Source organism: Somniosus microcephalus, chromosome 3, assembly GCF_052327205.1.
Source record: "Somniosus microcephalus isolate GS21.2 chromosome 3, FLI_Smic_1.0, whole genome shotgun sequence".
Taxonomy (NCBI): domain Eukaryota; kingdom Metazoa; phylum Chordata; class Chondrichthyes; order Squaliformes; family Somniosidae; genus Somniosus; species Somniosus microcephalus.
Window position 1 is genome coordinate 121,173,976 of NC_140989.1, and position 12,253 is coordinate 121,186,228.

The window sequence follows — 12,253 nt, forward strand, 5'->3', positions numbered from 1 at the left end:
TCCACTGGTCGCGGAAGGCCTCGAGCATGTCGGCGGATACCAGCTGCTCCACCTCCAGGGCCACCCGGGTACGAACGTGGCCGCAGAAGAGAAGCAGGTAGTACGACCGACCGAACCTGTTGACCGCCCGCTGCCTTGAGCAGTTGATGGCCACTTTGGCCAGGCCCAGGAGCAGTCCTACAAGGAGGCCCCCTGACCTGCCCGCTCCCCTCCACACCGGGTGAACAAAGATCAGGAGTGTGGGACTGAAGTGCAGCCAAAGGTCGAGGAGCAGCCCCTTCAAATAATGGAAGAGGGGCTGCAACCTCTTACACTCTACATAAACGTGGAACACGGACTCCTCCAGACCGCAGAACAAGCAGGCGGCCCGGGAGTCCGTGAACCTACTTAAAAACCTATTGCACGGGACTGCTCTGTGCAACACCCTCCAGGCCAAGTCCCCAATAGATAAAGGGAGGGCTCCCACGTAGAGAGCCCACCATTGGGGACACCCGCCTCCTCTGGACGGCAAGATGGTGTGCCAAGGTGTCTCCGAATGGCAGCCGAGGATGGCAAAAAGGAGGGTCTTCAAGAGCAGCCCGTACAGGAATCCCCTCCGTGCAGAATGGAAAGGCACGGAAGGGATTTCCCGGAGACGGCTCAAGTTGTGAGGCGCCGGCTCCCGAGAAGGTTTTCGGGGCCGGGCGCCGATGAGGAATTCCGTCTGGACGGGGGTCAGTTCGGACAGGATCGCCCCACGTGCCTGAGCCTCCTCGATACACCTAGTGGACTCAGGGCCCAGTGCCACTTTCAGCGTCTCGATGGCTTTGGCCGCGAGCTGGGCATTGGCCCAGGACAGGCGCTGCGCCAACACCTCTGGTGCCATACAACCCGCTCTTCCGCCAGCAAGTAGGTCCCCGACTCTGGTCACCGTGACAGACACAACTCTGCCCTCCGCCAGCCACATGAATCCACATTCATGGAGGTGCGGATTCCTGAGCAGCGGCTCCTGTAGGACAGCCGCCTCTCCTGACGGGGGAGAATTCCATCTGCAGGCATCCTTGTTCCAGATCCTGAGCAGTTCCTGGTAGAAGACAGGCAGCTCCCGCAAGGAGGCACGGGTACCCCCCAGTTTTACAAACAGGAGCTGCGTGTCGTAATTGAGGCCGTGCAGCTGGCGGAAGAAATACCTCGGCAGCGCACACTATCTAGGCGGCGCCTCGACGTACAGGTATCTTTCTGCAGGGTCCGAAGACGGAAAGTCACAGCCTGGGTGATAAGTCATTAGCCCAGTAACTTGGGGGTGAGAATACATGTTTTATGTCGTGCCACAAGTTTACTCAACGGGTGCAGCACTGATACCTGATCTAAAACTCATAAACCAGTGCCAGTCATTGCCGCTCAGCACTCATTCTGCCCTCTACGATGCATTACCTGAGATTAATAATAAACATCCCAGTTTTGATAGCAGTCACCCTTACGCTGCGGGGAGAGAATCCCCGATCTGATACGGCCGGGGTAACAGGCAACTTTGTAGGTGGGATAGCGGAAAGAAGCCAGCATCTAAACCCAGAAGAGACCAGACTCGAAAGAAGCCTTTCTATTACTAAACGAATTCTTCAGCTCCAAAGCTGTTCAGATAACTCAAACCCCTTCAAACAGTAACTACCCCTTTCACTGATTGTGTGGGTGGCTCTGAAAAGAGCCGTTGGGTTATTAGATTAAATTTTGGCCACTTCACTTGCTCTTGGAGCTCACAGCGCTGGTTTTCTTGGGCAGCAGCACAGCCTGGCTATTAGGCAACACCCCACCCTGAGTTAATTGCACAATACTGCGGATGCTGGAAATCTGAAATAACAACAGAAAATGCTGGAAATACTCAGCAGGCCAGGCAGCATCCGTGGAGAGAGAAACAGAGTTAACGTTTCAGGTCTGGGACCCTTCATCAGAACTGGAAGAAGCTGGAGATGTAACAGATATTAAGCAGGTGCAGAGACGGGGCGGTTAGGAGGGGAGGAAGGAGTAGAAAGAACATCCTGTACTTTTGTAAGAGGCAGGAAAGATAAAATGTTGCAAATGGGAATGGCAAAAATCATACTGCATGAAAAATGGGGGCAGGGATAATTATCTGAAATTGTTGAACTCAATGTTGAGTCCGGCAGGCTGCAAAGTGCCCAATCGAAAGATGAGGTGCTGTTCCTCGAGCTTACGTTGAGCTTCATTGGAACAATGCAATAGCCCGAGGACAGAGAGATCAGAGTGGGAGTGAAGCGGTGAATTAAAGTGACAGGCGACCGGAAGCTCAGGGTCACCCGTACGGACTCAACGGAGGTGTTCTGCAAAGCGGTCACCAAATCTGCGTTTGGTCTCCCCAATGTAGAGGAGACCGCATCGTGAGCAGCGAATACAGTATATTAAATTGCAAGAAGTACAAGTAAATCGCTGTTTCACCTGGGGCCCCAAACACCCCTTAAATCAGCTCTAACTGACCATATTGTGTGAAATATGAAAGGGGTTGAGAACAGCTTACAAAGGGTCGGAGAATCTCCCTACCAGATTAAAACAGAAATCAGACATTTAGTATTAAAAAGTCACTACAATAAAACAATTCCAGAGGGATGTTGGTGCAGCTTTTTCAGAGACACTGTGGGTGGCTCTTAAAAGAGCCGTTGTGTTTATCTTGTTGGTCTGTTGTGTTGTTTTACTTGGAGCTGGTGTATTTGGTCACCGCCTTTGTCCCTTCAGACACGGCGTGCTTGGCCAGCTCCCCGGGCAACAGCAAGCGCACGGCGGTCTGAATCTCCCGGGAACTGATGGTGTGCCGCTTGTTGTAATGGGCCAGGCGGGAAGCCTCACCCACGATGTGCTCAAAAATATCATTCACAAAGGAGTTCATGATGCTCATGGCCTTGGAGGAGATGCCGGTGTCAGGGTGAACCTGCTTCATCACTTTGTAGATGTAGATGGAATAACTCTCCTTCTTTGACTTTCTCCTCTTCTTACCGCTCTTTCTTGGTGCTTTATTTAGGGATTTCTTGGCCCCCTTCTTTGGAGCTAGTTTCTTCACCTCCTCAGGCATCTTCAAACTAAACTTCAGTTACAGAAATAGCGCAAATTCGTTCCGGGAGTGTATTAAATAGGCAGCCCCAGAGCGCTATGCCAATAAAGGATGGGTGAAGGCAATGATTGTGATTGGTTAGTTTGTATTGATGTTACAATACTTTTTCCCAGAAACATTCTCATTGGTTTCCTTGGATATCCAATTAGATTTAGTACCTGCCACCAGTCACAAGCTCCCTCACTGCAATCAGGGAATACATTTTCAAAAGATTCTCCAGCCCCAGTTTATATTGAAATAGCCGCTCACTGTGTTAAGATCCCCCGGGAAATGTCACCTGTTCGTCGGCGAGAAGGGCCCGAGTCCTCTGGTGATTCCCACACATGTGATTACCTTGATGTGTGATTTTTGTCCCTTTCTATTGATAATTCGTTTTTAACCTGATTTGTACAGTGTATCTTGAGTGCATTACCCGGGTGCATTGACATTCAATGATATTTTGAAGCTTTTCCCTCTGCTGTTCTTGCCCGTTCTTGTTTAAATATATATTAAGCGCCGGGAATCTCTGACCGCAAGTCTGCCACTATAAAAGAGAGATTATTACTTCGTGTCACAAACAAGCTTTCTCTCAAAGTCCGTTACATTGAAAGTGGCGGGTGTTTTGAAAATGATGAATAATTTCAACTCAGCCAATCGGGGCCCGGTAATTGCCGGCGTTTCCTTCTGCCTGTCAGAGCTCGGTCCCTGACTGGGGGTCGGGCTGGAAACATAGAAGATAGGAGCAGGAGTAGGCCATTCGGCCCTCCGCCATTCAATGAGATCATCCAAATTCAGTACCCTGTTCCTGCCTTCTCCCCATATCCCTTGATCCCTTTAGCCTTAAGAAATATATCTAACTCCTTGAATATATTTAATGAACTGGCCTGAACTGCCTTTTGTGGTAGAGAATTCCACAGGTTCACCACTCTCTGGGTGAAGAAATTCCTCCTCATCTCTGTCCTAAATGACTTACCCCTTTTCTTTAGTCTGTGACCCCTGGTTCTGGACTCCCCCGCCATCAGGAACATCCTTAGTGCATCTAGTCTGTCTAGTCCTGTTAGAATTTTATAAGTTTCAATGAGATCCCCTCTCATTCTTCTAAACTCCAGTGAATATAAGCCCAATCGACCCAATCTCTCTTCATACGTCATTCCTGCCATCCCAGGTATCAGTCTGGTGAATTTTCGCTGCACTCCCTCCATGGCAAGAACATTCTTCCTCAGATAAGGCGACCAAAACTGCACACAATACTCAAGGTGTGGTCTCACCAAGGCCCTGTACAACTGCAGCAAGGCATCCTTGCTCCTGTACTCGAATCCTCTCGCTATGAAGGCCAACATACCACTTGCCTTCTTAACCGCCTGCTGCACATGCATGCTTACCTTCACCGACTGGTGCACAAGGACACCCAGGTCTCGTTGCACTTCCCCATCTCCCAATCTATTGCCGTTCAGATAATAATCTGCCTTCCTGTTTTTGCCACCAAAGTGGATAACCTCACATTTATCCACATTATGCTGCATCTGCCATGCATCTGCCCAATCACCCAACCTGTCCAAATCATACTGGAGTTTCTCGGCATCCTCCTCACAGCACACACACCCACCCAGCTTTATGTCATCTGCAAACTTGGAGATATTACATCTTGTTCCCTCGTCTGGATCATTAATATATATTGTGAATAGCTGGGGTCCTAGCACCGATCCCTGTGGTACCCCACTAGTCACTGCCTGCCACTCGGAAAAAGACCCGTTTATTCCAATGGAGACAGTCACAGCCCCGGGGCGGGCCGGTTCCTCACACACCCTTTAAAAGACAGCCGCAGAGCCGGCTCCGTATTAACAGGCTCTGTGTTCCAGATTGTGCTGAGATCCGTTGCGAAAATGGCCAGGACCAAGCAGACAGCGCGCAAATCGACTGGAGGTAAAGCTCCTTGCAAACAGCTGGCTACCAAAGCGGCCCGGAAGAGCGCTCCAGCCACGGGCGGAGTGAAGAAGTCTCATCATTACAGACCCGGCACTGTGGCTCTGAGGGAGATCCGCCGCTACCAGAAATCCACCGAGCAGCTCATCTGCAAACTGCCCTTCCAGCGCCTGGTGCGAGAGATCGCTCAGGACTTCAAGACAGACCTGCGCTTCCAGAGCTCAGCCATCATGGCCCTGCAGGAGGCCAGCGAGGCTTAACCGGTGGGGCTCTTTGAGGACACCAACCTGTGCGCCATCCACGCCAAGCGAGTCACCATCCTGCCCAAAGACATCCAGCTGGCCCGCCGCATCCGCGGAGGGCGCACCTAAACCCGGCTTCAGCACCAAGTACAACAATGGCTCTTTTCAGAGCCACCAAATCGGCAAAGGAAAGAGCTGCAATCTCCTGAACCAGTGATATCTGTTGGTCATTAGTCCAGTAACTTGTGGGTGAGCATGCATTTAGGATGGAACGCTCATAAACTCCCCTCTACGATGCATTATTTGGGACTAATGATAAAAATCCCAGTTTTGGTTGGAAGTAACTATGGAACTGTTGTGGAGTATTTTAAACCAACACTCGACACAAGGTTTTCGGATCGATAATCAAGTCGTCTTTGTTGCACCGGTGGGGAGACTGTCTGTTCTGTCTTAGCCAGACTTCTCCAAATTGTTACAGCAAACACTACATTTTTATACATTACAATACACATGTCCAGCTCATGCAAAATTCATTCCTGCCACCTGATTGGACCCAGGCCCACATGCATCTTCACTGATTGGTTGCCTATGCCGCATTACATTAAAGTACCACCTTTATTACCAGAAAAGTATATGTCCGTTATCCCACAAGCTGTTGTTGCACCTATGACCTTTGTTTATGCCAGATGGGGACTCAACAACAGTGTATTTCTGACTCATTGTCCTGCTTTCCTGCCTCTCTAGGCCTCTTTACTTCCAACTCATTGTTTTACTTTCCTGCCAGAACAGAACTTACATCCTCTAGGCCTCTTATGGTTCCACGTCCGACTATTTGCAATTGTCTCTAAGTGATACAGCTTGCAGTCGTTAATCATTCTAACACTACTGCTTAGGTTATCTCAACTGCCAGTTCAGCAATTTAGAAAAAGCTTACTACTACAAAGTCGAGGGCCGCCACGCATCTCGCCATTCCTTTAGCCATGGGAGTTTGTTGGGTGGAGTAATAGGCAATTGGCCTCATATCTCCCCTGTACTCTTGGGTGACTACAGCGTTATAGAAGTTCTTGTCTATATATATATATAGTATATATGGAATGGTTTGACTATATTTGGCAATCCTAGTGCCAATTGTCTCCACGTTATACAGTTTGCAGTCGCAATCATTCTAACACTACTGCAAAATCAACATGTCATTCTTAGGTTATCTCAACTGCCAGTTCAGCAAGTTAGAAAAAGCTTACCACTGCAAAGGGCTATTAGATTATTGTCTTTATTACACCATTCAGTGAAACTGCCAGCGATGTCAGTTTAACTCTTTCCCCACTGCAAGGGGCTGTGTTGCCTAATCCTGTTTCTACTTCTTATGTTTTTAAGTTAGAAAGAAGCTTCTGAGCTGCACTCCCACTTCTGCTTTCTAATTCAGTGCCGGCTCTGAGCTGTTGAAGCCGACAGACTGAAGATTGCTGTGCAACAAAGCGCTCACAGGCCAGGTACGGGACTGTAGTGGTTCTTGAACTGGACTGGAACCCCAAGGTACAAATATGGCAACAGCAGAGGGAAAAGCTTCAGAATATCATTGAATGGAAATGCACCCAGGTAATGCACTCAAGATACACTGTACACATCAAGTTAAAAACGAATTCTCAATAATAAGTGACAAAAATCACACATCGGGGTAATCACATGTGAGAATCACCTGCGGAGTAGGGCCCTTCTCACCGATGAACAGGTGACATTTTCCGGGGGATCTTAACATAAGAAATAGAAGCAGGAGTAGGCCATTCGACCCTTCGAGCCTGCTCCACCATTCAATGAGATCATGGCTGATCTTCTGCCTCAACTCCATTCACCGGCTCTATCACCATATCCCTTGTTCCCTTTACAAGTCAGAAATCTATCGACTTCTGTTTTGAATATACCTAATGACTGAGCCTCCAGAGCCCTCTGGGGTAGAGAATTCCAAAGATTCTCCACCCTCTGTTAACGAATTCTCAATCCATGCTAGTATATTACCCCCAATTCCATGTGCCCTAATTTTGTTCACCAACCTCTTGTGTGGGACCTTATCGAAGGCCTTCTGAAAATTTCTTCTCATCTCAGTCCTGAACAGCCTACCCTTTCTCCTGAGGCTGTGGCCCTTGGTTCTAGACTCCCAGCCAAGGGAAACGTTCTCCCAGCATCCACCCTATCAAGCACTGTAATAATTTTGTATGCTTCAATGAGATCCCCTCTCATTCTCCTGAATTCAAGAGAATACAGGCCTAGTTTACTCAATCTCTTCTCATACACCAGTCCCACCATCCCAGGAATCAATCTCATGAACCTTTGTTGCACTCCCTCTATGGCAAGTATATCCTTCCTTAGGTAAGGAGACCAAAATTGTACACAGTACTCCAGGTGTGGTCTCACCAAGGCCCTATATAATTGGAGTAAGACTTCTTTACTTCTGTACTCAAATCCTCTTGTAATGAGGGCCAGCATACCATTTGCCTTCCTAATGGCTTGCTGCACCTGCACATTCACTTTCAGTGACTCATGTACAAGGACACCCAGGTCCCTTTGAGCGTCTGCATTCCCCAATCTTTCACCATTTAGGAAATACTCTGCCTTCCTGTTTTTTCTACCAAAGTGGATAACTTCACATTTATCCACATTATATTCCATCTGCCATGTTCTCGCCCACTCACTGAGCCTGTCAAGCTCTCCTTGAAGCCTCTTCACATCCTCTTCACAACTGACACTGCCACCTAGCTTTGTATCATCAGCAAATTTGGAAATGTTACATTTAGTCCCCACATCCAAATCATTGATACTGTGAATAGCTGGGGCCCAAGCACCACTCCTGGCAGTACCCCACCTGCCATCCTGAAAAAGACCCGTTTATTCCTACTCTTTTTTTTCTGTCTGTTAACCAATTCTCAATCCATGCTAGTATATTACCCCCAATTCCATGTGCCCTAATTTTGTTCACCAACCTCTTGTGTGGGACCTTTTCAAAGGCCTTCTGAAAATCCAGATACACCACATCTACCGGTTCCCCTTTGTCTACTCCACTAGTTACATCCTCAAAGAACTCCAATAGGTTTGTCAAACAGGATTTCCCTTTCATAAATACATGTTGACTCTGCCCAATCTTACTATTAGTTTCTAAGTGCCCAGTTATTGCATCCTTTAGAATAGATTCCAGCATTTTCCCAACTACTGATGTGAGGCTAACAGGCCTGTAATTTCCCGTTTTCTCATTCCTTCCTTTCTTAAATAGTGGGGTTACATTTGCTATCCTCCAATCTGCAGGAACCATTCCAGAATCTATAGAATTTTGGAAGATGACAACCAATGCATCCACTATCCCAATGGCCACCTCTTTCAAAACCCTAGGATGTAGGTCATCCGGTCCTTGGGATTTATCGACTTTTAGTCCCATTAATTTTTACTAATAATTTCTTTAAGTTCCTCATTCTCGCCACACCCTTGGTTTTCTCGTATTTCTGGGAGGTTTTTTGTGTCTTGCTCTGTGAAGACAGAAACAAAGTATTTATTTAATTTCTCTGCCATTTCCTCATTCCCCATTATAAATTCTCCCATCTCTGTCTGCAAAGGACCTACATTTACCTTCGCCAGTCTTTTCTTTTTCACATACCTACAGAAGCATTTACAATCCGTTTTTATATTTTTCGCTAGTTAGTGCTCATATTCCATTTTCCCTTTCTTTATCAATTTCTTGGACCCCCTTTGCTGATTTCTAAAAAATCCCAATCCTCAGACTGGCCGCTATTTCTGGCAACTTTATAAGCTTCTTCCTTTGACTTAATACTAGCTTTAATTTCTTTTGTTAGCCATGGTTGGATCACCTTTCCTTTTGGGTTTTTATGCCCTAGAGGAATATATGTTTGTTGCAAATTATGCATTATTTCCTTGACTATTAGCCATTGTATGTCCAGCTTCATACATTTTAATGTAGTCTCCCAATCTACCTTGGCCAGCTTGTCCCTCCTACCCTTGTAGTTTCCTCTGTTTAGATTGAAGACATTAGTTTCAGATTGGAATACACCACTCTCAAACTAAATGTAAAATTCAGTCATATTATGGTCACTTGTCGCTAAATGCCCCTTTACCACACTGAGTGTACCCTTTTGAGTATAAACTGGGGCTGAAGAGAGTATTTTGGAAATGTACTTCTTGATTGCAGTGAGACAGCTTTTGATTGGTGGCAGGCACTAAATCTAATTGGATATCCAAGGAAACCAATCAGAGAGTTCCTGGAAAAAAGTCTTGTGACATCATTGCAAACTAACCATTCCATTCACAATCATTGCCTTCACCCATCCTTTATTAGCATACTAGCTGGGGAGCCCCGCGTTGCGAGGGCAATTTTGGGGCGTTTGGTCTCCCTGCCCCTGTGTGTCCCCCTCTCCCTGTCATGTCCTCTCCCTGTCCTATCCCTCCCCTCTCTCCCTCCCCTCCCTCTCCCCTCCTCCCTCCCCCGCTCGCCTCCTCCCCCGCTCCCCTCCTCCGCTCCCCTCCTCCCCTCCCCCGCTCCCCTCCTCCCCCGCTCCCCTCTGTCCCTCTCTCCGGCCCCTCCCCCTGCCTAGCGCCTGAGGTCCGGTGCCGTTGCTGAGGTCCCCCGCGTATCGCGCGGCTGATGGACGGCCGCTGCGGGCGGGCGGGCAGCGCATGCGCGGTGAGTGTGGGCGGCGCATGCGCGGTCAGTGCGAGCGGCCCGCGGGAGCCGGCAAGGCCGTTAGCGAGCGGGAAACTTTGGGCGGCGCGCCCGCGCTCCGTCCGCGACACCGACGGCAATTTTGGGGCGCGAGGACAATTTTGGGGCGTTTGGTCTCCCTGCCCCTGTGTGTCCCCCCTCTCCCTGTCATGTCCTCTCCCTGTCCTATCCCTCCCTCCCCTCTCTCCCTCCCCTCCCCTCTCTCCCTCCCTCCCCTCTCCCCCTCCCCTCCGCCCCCTCCCCCTCCCTCTCCCACTCCCCTCTGTCCCTCTCTCCGGCCCCTCCCCCTGCCTAGCGCCTGAGGTCCGGTGCCGTCGAGGGCAATTTTGGGGCGCGAGGGCAATTTTGGGGCGTTTGGTCTCCCTGCCTCTGTGTGTCCCCCCTCTCCCTGTCCTATCCCTCCCTCCCCTCCCCTCTCTCCCTCCCTCCCCTCCCCTCTCTCCCTCCCTCCCCTCTCTCCTCCCCTCCCCTCTGTCCCTCTCTCCGGCCCCTCCCCCTGCCTAGCGCCTGAGGTCCGGTGCCGTTGCTGAGGTCCCCCGCGTATCGCGCGGCTGATGGACGGCCGCTGCGGGCGGGCGGGCAGCGAATGCGCGGTGAGTGCGGGCGGCGCATGCGCGGTGAGTGCGGGCGGCGCATGCGCGGTGAGTGCGGGCGGCGCATGCGCGGTGAGTGCGAGCGGCCCGCGGGAGCCGGCAAGGCCGTTAGCGAGCGGGAAACTTTGGGCGGCGCGCCCGCGCTCCATCCGCGACACCTGAGAGGGGGAAGTAGAGAGAGACAGAGAGGGAAGAGGAGAAGGAGAGAGAGGGAAGAGGAGAGAGGGAAGAGGAGAAGGAGAAAGAGGGAAGAGGAGAAGGAGAGAGAGAGAGGGAAGAAAGAGAGGGAGAGAGAGAGAGAAATTTTTTCAGCTTCAGGCCCCGAGTCGCCCCTGCGCGAGGGTGAGGAGGAGGGGGGGGGTGGGGTTGCTAAACACAATATAAAACTCAAATAAATTGTTAATTAATTGCCTAACACATAATTGAAATATTTACCTTAGTTCCCTAACACACAGAAAGTGTGGGGGAAAAAATCGTGGAAAATCAAGATGGCGGCCACTCACCTCGGTTCAGAAGGATAAGGCCCGCCCACACACGCACCGATTGGTCGACCGGTCAGGTCACCGAAGCGTAGGATTGGTCAATCGTCGAGTCACTCGACACTCAACTGTAGGAAGACCTCGACGTCACACGGTCGCTAATGAGATGCTAATGAGCGGAACGCTGAACGTTTTTGGGATACCGCGGGCGGGATTTGTGTCCGGCCGAAACGTAAATACGCCTATGACCGGTCCGGAATCGCAAGCTTTCTTTTGAGGCGACGCGCGCGTCGGTACGCTCTGTAACTTCCAAACGTATAGAGACCAGGCGGACAGACAGACAGACAGAAGAGCCGCTTTATATATATAGATAGCGCTGTGGGGCTGCCTATTTAATCTGCTCACGGAACTTAGTTGAGTTATTTCTGTAACTGAAATTGAGTTTGAAGATGCCTGAGGAGGTGAAAAAAACAGCTCCCAAGAAGGGAGCCAAGAAAACCTTGAATAAAGCACCAACAAAGAGCGGCAAGAAGAGGAGAAAGTCAAGGAAGGAGAGTTATTCCATCTACATCTACAAAGTGATGAAGCAGGTTCACCCCGACACCTCCTCCAAGGCCATGAACATCATGAACTCCTTTGTGAATGATATTTTCGAGCGCATCGCAGGTGAGTCTGCCCGCCTAACCCATTACAACAAGCGGCACACCATCAGTTCCCGGGAGATCCAGACCGCTGTGCACTTGCTGTTGCCCGGGGAGCTGGCCAAGCACGCCGTGTCTGAAGGGACAAAGGCGGTGACCAAATACACCAGCTCCAAGTAAAACTCAACGGACCAACAAGACAATCTCAACGGCTCTTTTAAGAGCCACCCACAGTTTCTCTGAAATAGCTGCACCAACGTCTCTCTAGAATTGTTTTATTGTCGTGTTTTTTTCTATATATTAAATGTATTTCTGGAGTTTGGTAAATGTTTGATTTTTTTTTAAATCTGGTAGGCAGATTCTCAAATGCAGTTTTCGGTAGGATTTAACACTCACCCTTTGTAATCTGTTCTCAACCCCATTCGTATTTCCCAGGATGTGATCAGTTAGACCCGAATTAAGAGGAATAGGTCAGATTTCAGTTGCTTGTTTAACTATTCCTGAAGTTGGTTAATTTATTATCGGAGAATATCCGGTCATTAACCATAAATTCTTGGTCGAATAGCGACTCTCAATATC

General features: G+C 49.4%; 2 protein-coding genes across 2 annotated transcripts; one reads left to right on the forward strand and one right to left on the reverse strand.

Moving 5' to 3' along the window:
- Positions 1-2,680: 2,680 nt before the first annotated feature.
- Positions 2,681-3,084, reverse strand: LOC147121319 (histone H2B 1.2-like). The gene has a single exon (XM_085977647.1). The coding sequence runs from the start codon at positions 3,056-3,058 to the stop codon at positions 2,681-2,683; it is 378 nt and encodes a 125-aa protein (XP_085833773.1). The 5' UTR covers positions 3,059-3,084.
- A 7,903-nt stretch (positions 3,085-10,987) lies between these two features.
- Positions 10,988-11,927, forward strand: LOC147121320 (histone H2B 1.2-like). Its single transcript, XM_085977648.1, has one exon. The coding sequence runs from the start codon at positions 11,483-11,485 to the stop codon at positions 11,852-11,854; it is 372 nt and encodes a 123-aa protein (XP_085833774.1). The 5' UTR covers positions 10,988-11,482; the 3' UTR covers positions 11,855-11,927.
- The last annotated feature ends 326 nt before the right edge of the window (positions 11,928-12,253 follow it).